We start from the raw sequence: 17,753 nt of genomic DNA on the forward strand, positions 1-17,753 counted from the left end.
ACTTTTATTTTGTCGGAAACATCAACATTAAAAAAGCATGCTTTTTTTATTATCTTATTAGATTCGTTGGCGTGAGTGAAAATTCATAAAAACTTGAACAAAATGTTATTAACTTTGGAAAAATCCTGTTCGTTCAAGCAAAACTTTTGCAAGAAGAGGGCGCAATTTTGCATTTTGCTTGAACGAGAAGTTGCAAAATTGTACCCGATAAATAGGTGTCCCGGTATCTCATAATTTTTTGCACAGTAAATTCAAACAAGGTTTTTTTTTTTTAACAAGTGGCACCAGCGTCATAAGTACAAAGTAGAGAGAGCAGTGACCCTGCAAAAATCGCGAGTACTCCATGCATGCATGTATGGAGTACTCGCTATGGACCAACCGAGTGCTCCAAAATTAACCACAATTCATACAAAAAATATGGTCCAATTAACATTGCGATGTCCTAGGACCGGAACACATACTCCAGCTCCGCATTAAATCAGAGTAATCCATGGAGTACCCACAGCCCAATAAACAACGTGTAGTGATTACAATCGTTTAAAACGAGCAATGCTCGGCTTACAATAATATGTTCGTGTAGAAACATGAGTTGGTCCATTGCTGTATTACAGTGGAGTATAATGGTAAGTAATCCAGTGGACCTCATGATCCAACGATTTTTGCAGGGGAGCGTAAAATTATCTTTGAAATTTGCTCATGTATTGGCAGTTCATCGCCGTTGAAATGACCTGTAAGATCAGTTGTGTTAACAGAAAACTCAGATTTATCAGGAATCTGTCAAATTTACAAAATTTTATTAACTTAAGAGCGACAATTTCTCCTCTGTTGAAATGACTAAACTAATTTGTTCGCATGACAAAGAACTCGGTCCACTTAACCATAATTCGATAAATTTCACGGAATCTCGGTTAAGTCAAGAATAACAGAACCGATTTGTTGATTTTACTAGGACCATTTCTTTAAGTGTAGGTCCTAGGTACTAGTCACCACACACCTCATCGATCTAGGGCGTTGATAAGACAATTAAATAAAAGCGTTGGACGAGTAAAATTTCTATTGATAGTCATGAGTAAGACCAACTGAACCTTAATCAGGTTATGCTACGCCTCAGATTTTTAGAAATTTCACGCGTCCAACGATTTTATTTAATTGTCTGATCAACGCCCTAGATTGATAAAGAGTGTGATGACTAGTACCTAAGACCTACCTCATTATTATCTAGCTTTTAGTATTATTATTACTTCATGTATGTATTGTTTTCAATAAAACCATTTAACTTAAAACAATTTTTTAAATTATTTTATTTTATTTTTTATTGCGCATAGAAATTTCTGCGTGGCAGAGCTACCTCATTTTTCTAGACGTGAGATAAAACTTTGTGTTTGACACACCCTAATTTGCATATAAATAAAAAAGTGCCGTTTAAAATATAACATTAAAAAAATGTGCATATTTATGTATATATGTATGACAGGTGTACATATGTACGTACGTGTGTATGACCTGCGAGCGCCAATATTAAGTCACATAACCCAATCATTCCAGTTAATAAGCTGGAGATTTAAGCTGTATATTAATTTTCGTTATTAGTTATTTATATTTTTTATTTCAAATAAATATTTTAACTGTTATGAAAATCGAAAAGCACAAATATGAATTTAAATAAAATATTAGATTTTGCATATTTTGTGTGTTTTTTAATTTGTTTCTTGATTAGTCAAATCAGTGGATTATCGGTGCTGAAAGCTAACCAAATCGCATCAAAGAAAACGGAAAAAACAACGACGACTACAGCAAAGCCATCGGAAATTTTCACATATACCGCTGCTGGTGTCGATGATGAAGGTAATGAAGCCACCATTATTTGGGATGGATTATCTGCGAATAAAGTTCAAGGTAAGGAAACGTCAGCGTACGAAGCATACCTCGAGCGCTTTGTTGTTGTATTAGTGTCGAAAATGCTCCCATACTGAGGGCGAATTCTATCGCGTCAGCTCTAACGTTGTTGAAATAGGTTTTGTATTCGTTTCTGTAAAACAGTCACTGTATGTTTCCTCTCAGACATGTGTATTGCTTCCCAGGAAAGGGGAAACTCATTAAGAAATATCCGTAGTAATCTTTTGAGGATGGTAAGACTCCATACCCTGTGATTTACTGTCCCCTTCTTCCAATCTTCGATACGAAACCCACTTGTTTTCTCTATGTTATAGAATATGTGGATTAACAAATGCATCCAATGAATACTTGTTTAAGCTCTTTAACCAAAGATTTCTAGGCAATTTTCAGCATAATCGGAGAATACCATAAACCATCGCAGACTTAAGCCATTAGAAGCTAAATGTTGCCCAGGAAATTTTTTGCTTCTTAAGGCGACAGTTCTTCTACTTGCTCTGTCTCTTCAGGGACGTCTAGAAATTGAGAATCTATAATGATTGAAAAGTTCTCAGTTTCTGATTCTGCTCATGATGCCTCAGCTGAAAATACCACATTGGACAACTGTATACCAAAGTAAATTAATAATAGAGACACCACAAATCGCTCAAATTCAAATAGTAGAAGTTTCGGGCACTGAAATATTTGAGACTGCGTTGTACGTACGAAAGACATTTCAAAATTCAATGAGCCCAACAAAACAAATGGTAATGAAAACGGCTCTCCTCTTGTGGGAACTGCACTCAGGCATCATGTTGTTCATTGTAATTAATATTTTCTTAGATGAGCTTGCCTCACCTTTCTGAATGATAAACAAGAGCACATATGGTTGATTTAAACTCAAAAAAAAAAAAAAAAAATCTGAACTCACCTTCCACCCCAGATCACGGCTCCAATGCCGGAAGGGAAAAAGGAGAGTCATGAATAAAAAAATAATAAAAACAAGGAGAGCAATATCTCTGAGGGGATTTGGAACGTTATGTCAACTCGCCCAGCTGATGGTACATTTTAATCATTGTAATCAGCGGGACCAGTTGATGTCGTTGCTGACCGCGGAGGCCGAACAGTCACATAACTAACAGAGAAGTTGACTATCCTTTTTACTGGTATTAACTGTACACATTAATGGCTTGATAATACCTGGATTGTGACATGCAACTTCCTCAATGAGCCCGAAAGCAGTTTGGATATCGATTTGTGTCATATTGCTTATCACATTCAGAGCCTTTGTAGGGGTATGATCTCAACGTCCCTGTAACCGCACCACAGGCATAACACGTACTTCACGAGTATTTTGATAATTTCGGACATAAAACTACTTAGACTCGACTGTCGTGAGTGATGGGAATACAATGCCTTTAGTGCGATATGGATTCCATTTCCAACCCTAAACAGGTCATATCTTTTGGGTTGCCATCCAAACAAACACCATAGTCTTCAAGTAAAACCTTAATAATATGACCTAGAATGTTCGACATGGTCATCTGGAATTGTTTGGGCAGATTTTTAATAGGGAAAAATTATGGAAACCCGTAAATTCGTCTCCCAAGTGAAAAAAGGTGTCCCTCTTCAGACATTGACACGACATCAGCATACTCATAAACATAGCCATTTTATCCGAAGTTGGGAAAACAATTCATATTAATATCTTCCATAAACAGTAATCTTTCGGCCCAGCGAATGTCTTAATTAAAGCTCATCGGTACTTAGTGCAACTGGTATAGTTTAAAAATCCCTTGGACAACTTAGTGTGTATTTTTATATCCTCCCCTGGTAGCTCAGAAGAAATACCGCCTGTTAAGCTCTAATTCCAGGCGGCCGTTAAATACCGTTAATTGCATTACAGCATTTTGGTCCAGCACAAATTAACGGTCCATTGCACTTATTAAACTAGTCGCTATTTGAAATGTACTGGCTCATCTGGCTTTTTGAGAAATTAGGAAGTTAATTGTCCCCCCTTTCGGATATGATAGATAGATAGATGTGATAGATTTACCTCCCAGTCCAAAACCGATATTTTGTTCCCTTCAGGCTTCCTGGTATATAAACATTAATTTTTCTGTAACGAAATATTTGCTCTATTTGGAAGTTTGCTTCTCTCTACTCGAGCTATAGCCTTTGGGCGGATATGAATTTTGGAGATATAGATTTTGATTCACAAGCAATATGAAAGGGTTGAGTGGATCAACTTTCAAAATGAAAAAAATTAAGTTTCGATTCCTCCAGGAGCGAAGTGACCTTCCGAAGAAATCAGATGCGACGTATGTATTTCGGCTTTGTGGTAGCACAGACTTTGTGCTCTCTTTCTCTGCTAATTCTATAGGCACTTCACCTGGAAAAGCATTTTGAACGCTCATAAGCGATAGTTTGAGGGTCCCACTAAAGGGTGAGCCTTAACGATTTGACTTAAATACCTAACAAACGCTACTAATCACTGTCTAATAAGTACGATTCTTGGTCCGCTCATCTATTAGAACACGATTTTTCAAAATTATGACTAATCTACTATTTACTTTTACCGTAAAAACCATTGTTACCCGATGATATGTTGCCGTGACAAATGTTACCGTAATTAATATTATCACATCAACTTTTATTGTAACAATAATTACTGTAACAACTGCTACAGCAACAGGTATTACACTAGCAACTGTTACCGTAACAATTATTACCATAACAACTGCTACCCTAACTGCTGTCACTACAGTTGTTAAGTTTTAAATTGTTAGAGTTACAACTGTTACCGTAACTACGGTTACCGTAACAACTTCTACCGTAAATAATGGTTATAAAACTACAATAAACGTAACTACACTCAACGCCGCATTAACTCTAGCAGTCGGTTCTAAGTACCGGAGCGACTCGGGATTTTTCCCGACCAAGGACTGTCATTTCAGTGTAACCCTATTTCATTTTTCTTCTTAGGCTCCACCAAGAAGCCCACAACAAGCCTATTAATGAAATGTGATACTTGTCCTGAAAATGTAGTCTGTGTGCCAAAAATTCAATGCCCGGCACATATACGGTTGAAGGAACATGAAAAACCGCAAATTTGTGATCTTCCAGGTGACAGTTTAGGTTTCTGTTGTCTCACTGGACAAAATCACACAGGTAAGTTGTAATATCTGCCTTAGTTTCAGATCGAATCTAATAAAATTTCGATCTCAGCAACTCGTCCAGATATTGCACGCGCACATTTCGGTATGGATCTACCAATGGTAATATTGGAACATACATTTCGAAGATTCGAAGAACAAATGCAAAATCTGGCAATGCTATCTGTACGCCGTGGTCACCCTGAGTTTCTACATGGCATATCATTTCATTCGAATGAACGCGATCATAGGCAACATTTTCATGCTTCGAATTCGGCTATGCAACAAGTTATCGCGGAGCAATTGTTGTCAAAAAAGTGAGTAGTCCATTTTGCGAGGTTTCTGTAATATTCATAAGTGTTCATCAACTCCGTTAGGGAAGAGATTCCAGTAGATGATCTCATTACAAATAATATTCATGTGGATTTAAAGAAAACGCCATTGTCACATCATTGTGAAGTGCCACTTAGATGTTCCAATCCAAATGCGCGTTATCGCTCTTTCGACGGCAGTTGTAATAATCCTTTGCCGCAACGTGCACGTTGGGGATCAGCTGGTCAGCCTATGGAACGTTTACTACCACCCGCATATGAAGACGGTATTTGGACAGCGCGTATTCACTCAGTGGACGGTTCAGAGCTGATGAGTGCACGTGAAATATCAAGACGTCTTATGATCGATACGGACATGCCACATCCAAAGTATAATCTACTGTTAATGCAATTCGGTCAATTTCTGGCTCATGATGTTGTGCAATCGTCTTCTGTGCGCTTGGGTAGGTGGGAGTTTTTGAGTTATGCACCGGAACTGATTGTACAACTTTTTTTCTATTCGATTCCACAGAAAATGGTGAGCTTGTGGAATGTTGTACAGCTAAAGGCGCCCATCCATTACCGGAACATAAACGCCATTTTGCTTGTATGCCGATCATGGTTTCGCATGACGATGATTTCTTTAGCGTTTTCAATGTGCGTTGCATAAATTTCGTGCGTCTATCGTTGGTTCCAAATACTGAATGTAAACTGGGCTATGGTAAACAGCGTAATAAGGTGACTCATTTCATTGACGCTTCTGTTGTGTATGGTTCAAGTGAGGAGACTGCACGCGATTTACGAGAGTTCAGTGGTGGTCGATTGAGGATGTTCAAGGATTTTGGTCGTGATATGCTGCCAATGACAAGTGATGATAAGACATGTAAAAGTAGTGATGCTAGCAAAACGTGCTACAAATCAGGTGAGTCATTACGTAGTGCTACATTTATTTCATTGAAGAATTCTAGAGAGGAAGGGACTGCGATTTAAGTTGGCGGCGGGGTTTTGGGAGTTTCGGAGTATCTCATATCACTTCCGATTGCGCCGAATTATTTGAGAAATAGGATCATTTGGGTTGTTTTACCGGGCAGATCTCTTATCCCGAATTTGTACAATTAATTTGAACGCTGATCGACATCGAGTCAGCTAAGCAAACGCTGTGTAGATATTTCTTGTAGGGCAGCGGGATCTTTCTGGCCGGAAGTGGAAAGCAGAGAGCCTTCCCAGTTCACCAAGTCAGATGTGCCAGTGGTGCTTTGGGCTATGACGAGTCTCCCTTGGAAATCCAGTTGGAACTTGGTTATATATTAGAAAACTTCATGCAGCTGTAGGGATGATGTTAACCCCCAGCGGGTTAGGGGGTTAGAATATACCCGCGCTAGGTATGTCTGCCGTAAGAAGCGACTAAAATACCAAATATATTCAAGGTGTTGCCAGCGCAAAATATAGCTTCTCCAACCCAATTGTCAACCTCACCTATCCATCGTGAATCCTGTTTCATTAACAGCCGAGGCTCTAGCGACCCCGAACTCCTTATGGATATAGGGGGTGGGAGGGCGGTATGGTCTAGAAGGTAGCATGTGGGCATACCAAATGTTCCAGATATGGTGGGGCTTGGTACCGGAACGTACCAGATCTGCATCCGGTAAAGGACCATCAACATCGATAACACTCCCCAAGGCCTTCGGTGAGTGTCCTTATCGCTACAACAACAACATGTTGCGTTAATTCTTCATGCTTGACTGTCTTTTTCTGCCAGAACTAAGCGCAAGTTTATTTTAATCTACGGAGGGTTTATGCAATTGAGATCAGTAACATGCTTAACTACATCATCGCACCTAATTTATGTGCTATCATATCGGAGCTTGATGAGTCTTAGTGGATTTATCCTACCGGGGTACTTACAACTCAATGTAACTTAACCAAGCACTGTACAATCTAGTCTTCTTCTTCATTAACTCTTGAGTTTGGACCGTATCGCCCAAAGATAAATGTTATCGCATCAGTAATTTGTTCTCTTTCACAGGCGATGGGCGCACAAATACAATCGTCTCGCTCATCACTCTACATTTACTCTTCTCACGTGAACACAATCGCATTGCTGGCATTCTAGCGGGTATGAATCCACGACTCAGCGATGAAACGATATTTCAAGAAGCACGTCGCATTGTCATAGCCGAACTTCAACACATCACATACAATGAATACCTGCCAGCTGTAATAGGCACATTTCAAATGCAAAGATTTCGGTTAGCTCCGGAGCAAAAAGGCTACGCACAAGGTTACAATTCGGATGTCAACCCTGCGGTTACCAATGAGTTTTCTGGTGCAGCCTTTCGTATGGGACATTCTACGGTCTATGGTAAATTTCACATGTATCGACGGGATAATCAAATTCATGAAATGATCAATATACCCGATGTGATGCTCAATCCATCGCGCATGAGAACACGTTCATTCTACGACGATATGTTAAGGAGTATGTATACGCAACCGATGCAGAGAGTGGACCGTTATATAACGCATGGTGTAAGTTAAATTTTGTTTCTGGAAACTTTCTTTAACTAAAATCTATATTCTTTCAAAGTTAAGCCGTTATTTGTTTCGTGGTGATAGTCCATTTGGTTTGGATCTGGCAGCTTTCAATATACAACGCGGCAGAGATCACGCGCTTCGTGGGTATAATGACTACTTGGAAGTGATGGGGCATAGAAAGTTGAGAGGATTTTCTGATTTACCTGAAGAGGTAAGTAGGTGGAAAGCTCTAATTGACGGATACTCTAATAGGAGTAAGTCTCCCTTCTTTTCCACTCAAGCAATCAGACAAGTATGACAGAGTAGAGCGGCCATGTTTTATAAGCAACTTTACTTTAACGCTGAGATCTCTTAAGAGGCGTGTATATTGTATTGACTTAGAATAATAACACCGGAATCTACAAAATGTTGTCCACATAGTAGGGTTCTGTCGGGCTTCAAAGAACGACCACTCTATGCTGCATCTGTGGGTCTTTCTGTACAATGTCCCACCAGACTGTGTATGAAATGATGCAATTACTATTTAAACGCAGGCGGCCCCGTGTATTTTCATAGCCAACAATTGCATTTGCTGAGGGGATACTCAAATCTCGAGTGCCCTAATATTGGACTTACACATTCCAGAATTTTGCAGATGGATCATAGACAATTTTATATGGTCATAAGATAAAACGGAAATTTTCTAACTGGCCACAAAGCCAAATTTAAAAAAGTTATAAAATTAGCTCACTTTATAACCATTTGAAGTAGTTACCGCGAGGTCAAAAACTTACTTTGGATCCCAGGCTAGCCTATTTGTTGGGGATAGTGGTGACGATCTTCCCTTTTCTGCTGAGGAAGTGCCGCCCAGGCTGAGATATTCGCAATAATAAAGGCCATGAATTCGTTGCCGATAGCAGCTGGACAGTTAGCAGTTCCTCGTTTGCGACGCCAGCCAAGCTATACTTAAGGCGTTGACGGTTATCATGTTTCCAAAAAACGCGTTTACTATAATCTGAGTAAGAAGCTTCACTGTCACTTGGAATACGACGGCTGACCACTTAGGCAGGATCTAAGACAGACGCTTGCTTGCGGCCGTAACTGGTGAACAGACGCTACAGCCCAGGCTGCCAGAGGCTACCTCTCAATCTGCCGTGACCCTAGATGTCACATGGTTACCGCATTTAACGAGGACGTAAGGGGTGGGATTGCACTACTAGAACTGCTTGTCCAGCGGTTAGACTTTATACATAAGTAGAAATCCCTATCGAAGAAGAAGAACAAAAATGACGATGCATCTCTCGTCGGTGTCGAGGTAAGAAAAGATGGCCCTTTAAGTAATAGAGAGAAAAGTTGTTTGGAAGATGTATGGTAGTCTCCATTTTGAGAACAGCATATATAGAAAGACTTTAAGGATGAGCTGTACGAGCATTATGCTGATAAGAACATATTGTGAATGGATGAAAGAGCTATGACCCAGAGAGCATACCTATCGTCATCCGTATTTGTAAGCAGAGCGGGAATCGCTGCACTGAGTTGGCAGAAATAATTGGTCTCTCTTGGTGCCCTCTTCCTCTCTATCTTCCATTTTTTCTCATTTCCGTGTATCTGCCATTACTTCTATTCGGTTCTCTTTTCACTTCTACTCCCAATCCCAGTAACACTACTGAAGATCTCTTGAGAACTTTTGTTGCAAATAAGACACACACCCACCATGTATCAGAGCTTTCCCTAGATATATGAATACTAGATTTTAATTGTACATTCGATTTCGTTCACAGCTTGGTCGTAAACTCTCCGAGCTCTATCATAATCCTGATGATATTGATCTTTGGATTGGTGGCCTTTTGGAAAGTCCTGTGAAGGATGGCATTGTTGGTGATACATTTGCTGAAATAATTGCCGATCAATTTTCGCGTTCAAAACATGGCGATCGCTATTTCTATGAGTATGGTAAGGACATTAATCCGGGTGCATTTACACTTGAACAGCTGCAGGAGATACGGAAGGCGAGTATGGCACGCTTAATCTGTGACAATGCAGATCACTTGACTCTAGCGAATGTGCCGCCGGCGGCTTTTGAGCAATCCGATTTACCGCTGTAAGTATTGAATTGGAACAGGAAGAAGAGTAGCAATTGCCCTGAGATGAGCATAGTTGGTCAATGATTTGAAAATACCGAACCATAATGGGGGAGATTTTAAGCAAAGGGTCTCGGTGAAATGCTTGTATGAGCATATTTTCCAGACTCGATAGCATCCTTCCGCATATGCGGCAGATTACTCCAGCCAGGATTTGCTAAGGTGTATTGTTTGTTGTGTAGTGATATAGAGGGTGACTATAAGTTCGTAAAGCGAAGATTCATTTTATTTGATCTTCATGTACACATGATATGGCTTGGGCGTTTCCCACCCACTTTGGGAAGAAATATTACTTTAGCTCTGCTACAGCTTTGCGGAATGTAGCAGACAGGGAACTTCGGATCACCTGGCTTATGAACCATTACGCAGTTATACCGTTTAATCCAGGTGATGTGTAAACAGAGAAGGTGTTTATAGTTGAACTTATCCTTTTCCCGTCTATCTACATTTGGAATAGTCTTTCTATGGGCAATTACCAGTGTGATCTTGCCTTCGGGGAAAAATTGGTCCATCATAGTATTAAGGGGGCACGCCGCTGAATTCTTCCATGTTCCATCTTCGTTTCTTAGGATGTGGTTACAGACATGTACTTCGCCTCCTTACTGGTTTCTTACATTATAAGGTTGCCCATCCTTGGTTTCGTAGTACCCACAAAGAACCTTCCTCAGTATTGTCATCGACCTCCAAAGCGAATTTCAACTTGTAGCAGAATAAGAAGAGTTGATACTCATAAAAAAACGCACTTACCCATAGAATTTCGCTTCGAAAATATCTCTGGAAGGTAGTTAACTACCTCGAAGATGGAAGTGACCTATTTAGGCGTAAGACTAGACCCTGACTGCTGATAGTCATCATCCTTTCTACGCTACTTCAAAGCTCCGAGCTGTGGGTGGTATTTCTTAGGGGTCGAAGATCCGAAGAGAACGTATGGCGGTGCAGATGAGGACGATGCCAAGCACAACTCCAATTATCGCGGTGGAGTATAAACCAAAAAATTGCCGAGCGATGATTGCCAAATCACAATTTATACAACAGCATAGATTAGATTGATACGAATCTTTTGTTTACGCTCTCATATTTTCGCTCTCACGAAGGATTTATCTTCTAGTTATTGCTGGCAACAATCACACATAAATCCCTCGCGCCAGCTGAAGCGGGTGCCAGAATAAAAAATGTGCCAGCCAAAACGAAAAACGGGCCAACAATTTCGGTAAACTTTAGTTTGACCGACAACTGTAGAACAGCGTTCAAAAATTATGGGAAAAAGGATAAAAATACTTTTTTTAGTGTAAATATTATTAGTTCGAAGGCGGAGGGTAAATATTATTTGGCTTTTAAAAGTTATCACCAAAAACAGGTTTTGTAAATGTGAACTACCAATGCAACCAGTCCATTTTGATCACAGAACCTGGAACGTCAACATGTAGGATAAACCCTATCTATTAAATGATGTTAACTATTATATCATAGGTCCGATTTACTGAAATTTCAAAAGAATATATGGTTTTCACTGCGAGTTAAATGCGATACAATATTTGACTAATTAATTTAATCGAAATGCAAATTTTACTTAGATTTGTTTATATTTAACTCTAACTAGTCGTATTATTGTAAAATAAGTTTAAAGAAATAAATATTTTACGACTATCATTTTATTAAATGATTGAAACTATAATCGCCGAAATGTATGGCAAAAATCCCCATTTTCAGATCTATTCATTTTTCTTTGGAGTGGCATCATTGATAAATGTTATAAAAAGTGTGCATTTTGACAGCGCTCTCTCGAAACAAAGAGTTGCAAATCTATTCATCTATGACAACAGTCAGAGCATGACCTGCACGCAGAGACAACAAAATTCTGCGTCTTTAAATGCTCTTTATTAACATCACTAATACGGTAGTAGATCTTCACAATTTATTGTTCTCGCGTACTTCACTTAAAGCGTGCTAAAACCATAGATGAATGGATTTGCAACTCTTTGTTTCGAGAGAGCGCTGTCAAAATGCACATTTTTTATAACATTTGTCAATGATGCCACTCCAAACAAAAATGAATAGATTTGAATATGGGGATTTTTGACATACATTTCAGCGATTATAGTTTCAATCATTTAATAAAATGAGTCGTAAAATATTCATTTCTTTAAACTTATTTTACAATAATACGACTAGTTAGAGTCAAATATAAACAAATCTAAGTAAAATTTACATTTTGATTAAATTAATTAGTCAAATATTGTAACGCATTTAACTTACAGTGAAAACCATATATTCTTTTGAAATTTCAGTAAATCGGACCTATGATATAATAGTTAACATCATTCAATGGATAGGGCTTATCCTACATGTCTGACGTTTCAGGTTCTGTGATCAAAATGGACTTGGTTCATCGGGACTTCATATTTACAAAACCTGTTTTTAGCGATAACTCTTGAATGGGAAATAACATTTACCCTCCGCCTTCGAACTAATAATATTTACACTAAAACAAGTATTTTTGTCCTTTTTTCCATAACTTTTGAACGCTATTCTACAGTTGCAGGTCAAACTAAAGTTTACCGAAATTTTTGGCCGGTTTTTATTTTAGCTGGCACATTTTTTGTTCTGGCATCCGCTTCAGCTGGCGCGAGGGATTTATCTGTGATTGTTGCCAGCTCAAATTTGAGATAAATCCCTCGTGAGAGCGCAAAAAATTAGAGAGTTTCGTATCAAGTCATCTTTGGCTAAAACTAAACTGATTGAATTTCCTTATTTGCTTTTATACTCTCCATTGCATCGTTCGCCTGTTTCTCCCAGAGTCTAGACCAGTGGTTGGCGGGCCATATCTCAATTGAGCCAGACTTGCTTTAAACATATTTTTACTCTCCTCTATTCAGTCGTTAGCGACACAACAACGAATAAGCACTACGCACGGCTGTCTCACAAATGTTAAGATTCCTTGTGAGAAACATTATAATAGAGAAACGCAACTAGTAAGACGGTATTTCCATAATTAACTCATCGTCCAAACCTGTTTAGGTTTGGCTATTTTTCCTTTGTGATTTTGTTTAAGGTAACTTTCAAATCAATGTAAGTTGTGATAACTCCATTCTGGATGCGCATTTTTTCTGATTGAAAAAAGTCAAAAAATTAATCTTCTGCTCTGGAGAAACTTACTATTGAATGGTTAAAGTAACATAGCGAAATATTAAAAAAAATTACCAGAATTTTTTGTCCGATTTCGTCCATTTCAAATAGCGATCTGATATGAGTGCCCAGGAGCCTACATACCACATTTCATCAAGATATCTCCAAATTTACTCAAGTTATCGTGTTTACGGACAGACGGACGACGGACATGGCTAAATGAATTTCTTTTTTCGCCCAGATCATTTTGATATATAGAAGTCTATCCGTTATGCGAACAAAATTAATATACTCTGTGAGCTCTGCTCAGCTGAGTATAAAACTGGTTACTCTTTGAAGCGGCTACAAGTTGATGGATTAAAGAACTCGGGAAATTAAAAAATATTTCTGAATAAAAATTTCCAAAAATTTTGATATAACAGTTTTTTATCTCTGCATGTTACAATTTGAATTTTAATTTTTTACTGCGATGCTCATGCTCACTGTTTCACTAATCCACTTACATTTTAATTTTTGCCGACTTTTTTTTAGACTTTTCGCCAACAGCCTTCTCGATAAGTTGCTTATTTACTGCCGTCATCTCTCTGCATCTCATATTCGCTGTATACAAGTGTATCTGTAGTTTTTATAAGGTCATAGGCGCTCTTCATTGCTGCGTACATGTCGTTTGCGCTCTTAACCACAGTTGCCACTTTGGCCCATTTGGACCAAAAATGATCCTTTCCAAACCTATTTGGTTCGCTGGTCCATTTTTTCTTCAATTTTGGTTCTTGTTTGGCTATAATCAAGAGTTTGGTACTAGATATTGTTTTGTTTTTTCGCTAATGTAAAAATGTTCAATACTGCACACAGAATTTTCCACACCTTCATTAACCCTTATACAATTTTTAATTTACCTCAATTGCTTTTTTATGAAAAAACTGCTGTCATTAAAATGTAGCAGAACAGCGGCACTTCGCCTAGTAGATAGTTAAGAAAAGTGTTGGATCTTGAAGCAAACCAATTTTCGCTAATTGTTGATGAAACAAGCGGCCAATCAGAAAATCTTGTTTTGCTGGCTAGATATTTCGATAGGTTATCAAACACTTTTCGTGATAGATTTTTGTCACTTCCTGAGCTTAAAAAAAGTTGTTACATATGCACGTGCACCTCAAAGAAATTTGACAGTTTGCCACTGATGAAGCGGTTTTTATATTGAAAACTAAATCAAAGCATAAGACTAATTTGTTTTATATAGTGCAAGCATTCCGATAGGTATTGAGAGATTGTGAAACAATATATCGACATGCCAAACAAAGTGACCCTTAAAAAATTTTTACAAAGAAACCTTACGTAAAAATTTCGAAAGTGTTACTTTTTGTTTGGGATGTCGATATTTAAATTTTTCTTACACATCCCAAAACATATGAATGAGTTTAAGAAATTCCAAGACTATTGTGGAAAGTGTCTTCTTGTGCAGGCCTCACACTGCGATACGGCTATATTTTTATCTTTGTGCCTGGAAGTTAATGGCGTTTCTGCTATACACCTCTCATATTCAATATCAGGCACTGCATTAAAAGTTTATATATATTTCCGTCCTGCGCTAAAGAGTTTAATCAGAAAAAGTTTCTCTGCCGATATTATACCATCAATATGAAGCAAATTTTGAGTAATTTTAGGTACAATGATTATATCCAAATATTGGATATTTAAAATATTTCAGTGTACATAGTTTAGAAAACAAGCATTTTAACCCAAATAATATTTTTATTGGAAGTAATATTTTTATTCGATTGTGGCTAGATTCAATAAATGTACATTTTCCTCGAACAGAAATGATATGGAAACAAGTAAAGGTGTCTAAGTTCGGGTGTAACCGAACATTATATACTCAGCGTGAGCTTCAATTGTACATTTCATTTCATATAAATTACTATTCGACATAACACGTGGCACCGCCCGTTTAAAAAAAAAATTACTCCACATTTCCTCTTACAATAAAACTTAATAAGTGGAATATCATTGATTCAAAACTATTTTTTGCAAAGTTATAGCTTATTATTCTAATTAACCGATTTCCGTCCATTTTTACTAGAAATATTTTCTACTTTAGGGAAAATTTGTGTACCCAATTTTATTACGATCCGTTAATTTTTCTTCGAGTTATGGCTCCCGAAACATAGAAAATTGCTTAGTCATAAAAGGGGCGGTGCCACACTCATTTTCAAAAATTTTAGAGTTTTCCAATTTAATGGTATAATTCAATTTAAAATGTAAAATTCTATTGATACAAAGCTCTTTTTCGCTAAGATATAGCTTATTATTTTCGTCTACAACCCTTTATAAATCTTTTATATAAAAGTGGGCGTGGTCTTTAACCTATCTCGTCAATTTTTCCTAGAAATATTTCCTGCTATAGGGAAAATCTGTGTACCCAATTTTATCACGATCCGTTAATTTTTCTTCGAGTTATGGCTCGCGAAACATAGAAAATTGCTTAGTCATAAAAGGGGCGGTGCCACGCCCATTTTTTAAAATTTGAAGTTTTTCCTAATTGTTGTTATAAATCCACTTGGGAAATGAAATACCATTGATATAAAGCTCTTTTTTGCAAAAGTGGGCGTGGTCCTTAACCGATTTCGTCAATTTTTCCTCAAAACATTCCTTATAGTAAAGGCAACCTCTCTGCAGAATTTTGTTACGATAGGTTTAACGATTTTTGATTTATGATTAATAATATTTGTAAAATTGATTTTATCACAAGTAGGCGATGCCACGCCCATTTAAAAAAATTTTTTTAAATGTTTATCAAGAGACTCAATATCAGTCCAAACGTCAAATTTCAACATTCTAGGTGTATTATTTACTAAATAATCAGGTTTTTGTGTTTTCCAAAATGTTTTATATATAAAAAGTGGGAGTGGTTATCATCCGATCTCCCGCATTTTCAACGCCAATATATTCTGGGTTCAGCTAAGCCCGTGCACGAAATTTAGTGAAGATATCTCAATATTTACTCAAGTTATCGCTTTAACGGACAGACGGACAGACGAACGGACATGGCTCAATCAAATCTTTTTTCGATACTGATGATTTTGATATATGGAAGTCTATATCTATCTCGATTCCTGTATACCTGTACAACCAACCGTTATCCAATCAAAGTTAATATACTCTGTGTGCAAATCACGCTGAGTATAAAAAGTGTACATTTCAAAACTCGCACTTACTGAATCTAGGCCATAGGTGGAAAAACTGAAACGCGGGGGTGCGTTGGTAAACGGAATGGTAAAGAATTAAATTAAAAAAAGAAAAATTAAACACCCAGCTATTGGAAACATTTTATTTTTTAACTCTTAGGACTGAATTTGTGATAAATTGATACAACCGAGCTCCGGAGAAATTTATTTTAAAAATAAGATTTTTTTTATGTAAATAAAACATAACTAGTTTGACCTGTGGCACGAGTTTTGCTCTAACGTTTTTCGTTATATGAGGTTTTTTGTTAAAATGAAAGTAATGTAAAAAAGTAAAATGTAAAAATTTGGTCTATTCCTTTTAGGTTCGGTCCTTTTTTTCGAAGAATTTTGGTCCCAAAGGAATGATGTACATATGTGTTAGACTGGGTTAATTTATTAACAGATATCGCGCCATCGATTTTTCGATAGGATTTCGGCTCAAGTAAAAAAAAAAAATTTTAGTAGGTCATGAAAAAAGCCTTAAAATTCAAAGTCGAAAAGAGAATCAAAAAAATGAAATTTCGCAGGCTCGAAAATTATTTGTTTGGGTATGCGTAGTGGAATTTTTTTTCCTGAGCCCAAATCTTATCGAAAAATCGATGGCGCGATATCGGTTAACTTTCGTCCATACAAATCGATCCACCGTAGTATGTATGGCTGTTTTCTATTTCATCTGGTTGCCTTGCTCTTTTTGTTGTGCAGAATTTATTTACCAGCGGCATAGTAATGTACGAAAATTGCTAATATTCACCACTACATATATATTTTATTTGATTGACTACTCATCTCTAGCATAACTGCTTCAGTTTTGCAAATCTCATAATTAAATTCTTTTAAAATATTGTATTTCCCCATTTTTTTCTGTACAGTAATAAGCCAGTGAGTTGTGAAAGTTCTCAAATTCCTATTGTTGATCTTTCGGCATGGCGCGGGCGTATACCGGAATGAAAATTGTTTACTGTAATCGTTATGTATTTTTGTATAACTATTTTTTTGTCTACGCATAAAGTTTAACTGTGAAAAATTTCATTAGTCATTAGTGTTTATAAAGTTTGCTTAATAAAATTAAATGCTCGCACGATTTTCCCTAAAGTAATTTGGTTGTTGTAGCATTTCTCTCCAACCAAAAATTTTGCATATATATGTACATAAATAAATTACATTGAAGAAATCGTTTCATGCTTGTGTTACTACGCCAACCAATTGAATGGTGTGAACGAAGGTTAAGGTTCATGCTATTTGTTTTTCATTGAAATGTTTACCAAGCAAACATATACATAATATTTGGCTGCAGCTGCATTATGTCAACATAGGTAGGTATTCGTCAAGGTAAGGAGTAGAACTCGCATGCAGCAGATGCTGTGTTCGAAATGCGCTTGCACAATTTAACCTGTCATCACAGTCGCTGGCTGG

General features: G+C 37.4%; 1 protein-coding gene across 1 annotated transcript; it reads left to right on the forward strand.

Annotated features, from left to right (window-relative positions):
• The first annotated feature begins 1,546 nt into the window (after positions 1–1,546).
• Positions 1,547–17,436, forward strand: Pxt (Peroxinectin-like). Its single transcript, XM_067759720.1, has 9 exons — positions 1,547–1,896; positions 4,858–5,043; positions 5,101–5,344; positions 5,405–5,802; positions 5,871–6,260; positions 7,365–7,867; positions 7,926–8,084; positions 9,634–9,953; positions 17,210–17,436. Exons 1-9 carry the CDS (start codon positions 1,653–1,655, stop codon positions 17,286–17,288), a joined length of 2,523 nt encoding a protein of 840 aa, XP_067615821.1. The 5' UTR covers positions 1,547–1,652; the 3' UTR covers positions 17,289–17,436.
• The last annotated feature ends 317 nt before the right edge of the window (positions 17,437–17,753 follow it).

The sequence above is a fragment of the Eurosta solidaginis genome, chromosome 1 (genome assembly GCF_040869045.1).
Source record: "Eurosta solidaginis isolate ZX-2024a chromosome 1, ASM4086904v1, whole genome shotgun sequence".
In the NCBI taxonomy this organism is placed as follows: Eukaryota; Metazoa; Arthropoda; class Insecta; order Diptera; family Tephritidae; genus Eurosta; species Eurosta solidaginis.

What these genes read in the sequence shown, in the direction of transcription:
- Pxt (XM_067759720.1), top strand. Translation starts at nt 1,653, where the DNA reads ATGAATTTAAATAAAATATTAGATTTTGCATATTTTGTGTGTTTTTTA. An exon ending in ATCGTCTTCTGTGCGCTTGG is followed by an intron (nt 5,803 to 5,870) that starts GTAGGTGGGAGT and finishes TCGATTCCACAG; the next exon opens with AAAATGGTGAGCTTGTGGAA. An exon ending in GAGCAATCCGATTTACCGCT is followed by an intron (nt 9,954 to 17,209) that starts GTAAGTATTGAA and finishes TTTTCTGTACAG; the next exon opens with TAATAAGCCAGTGAGTTGTG.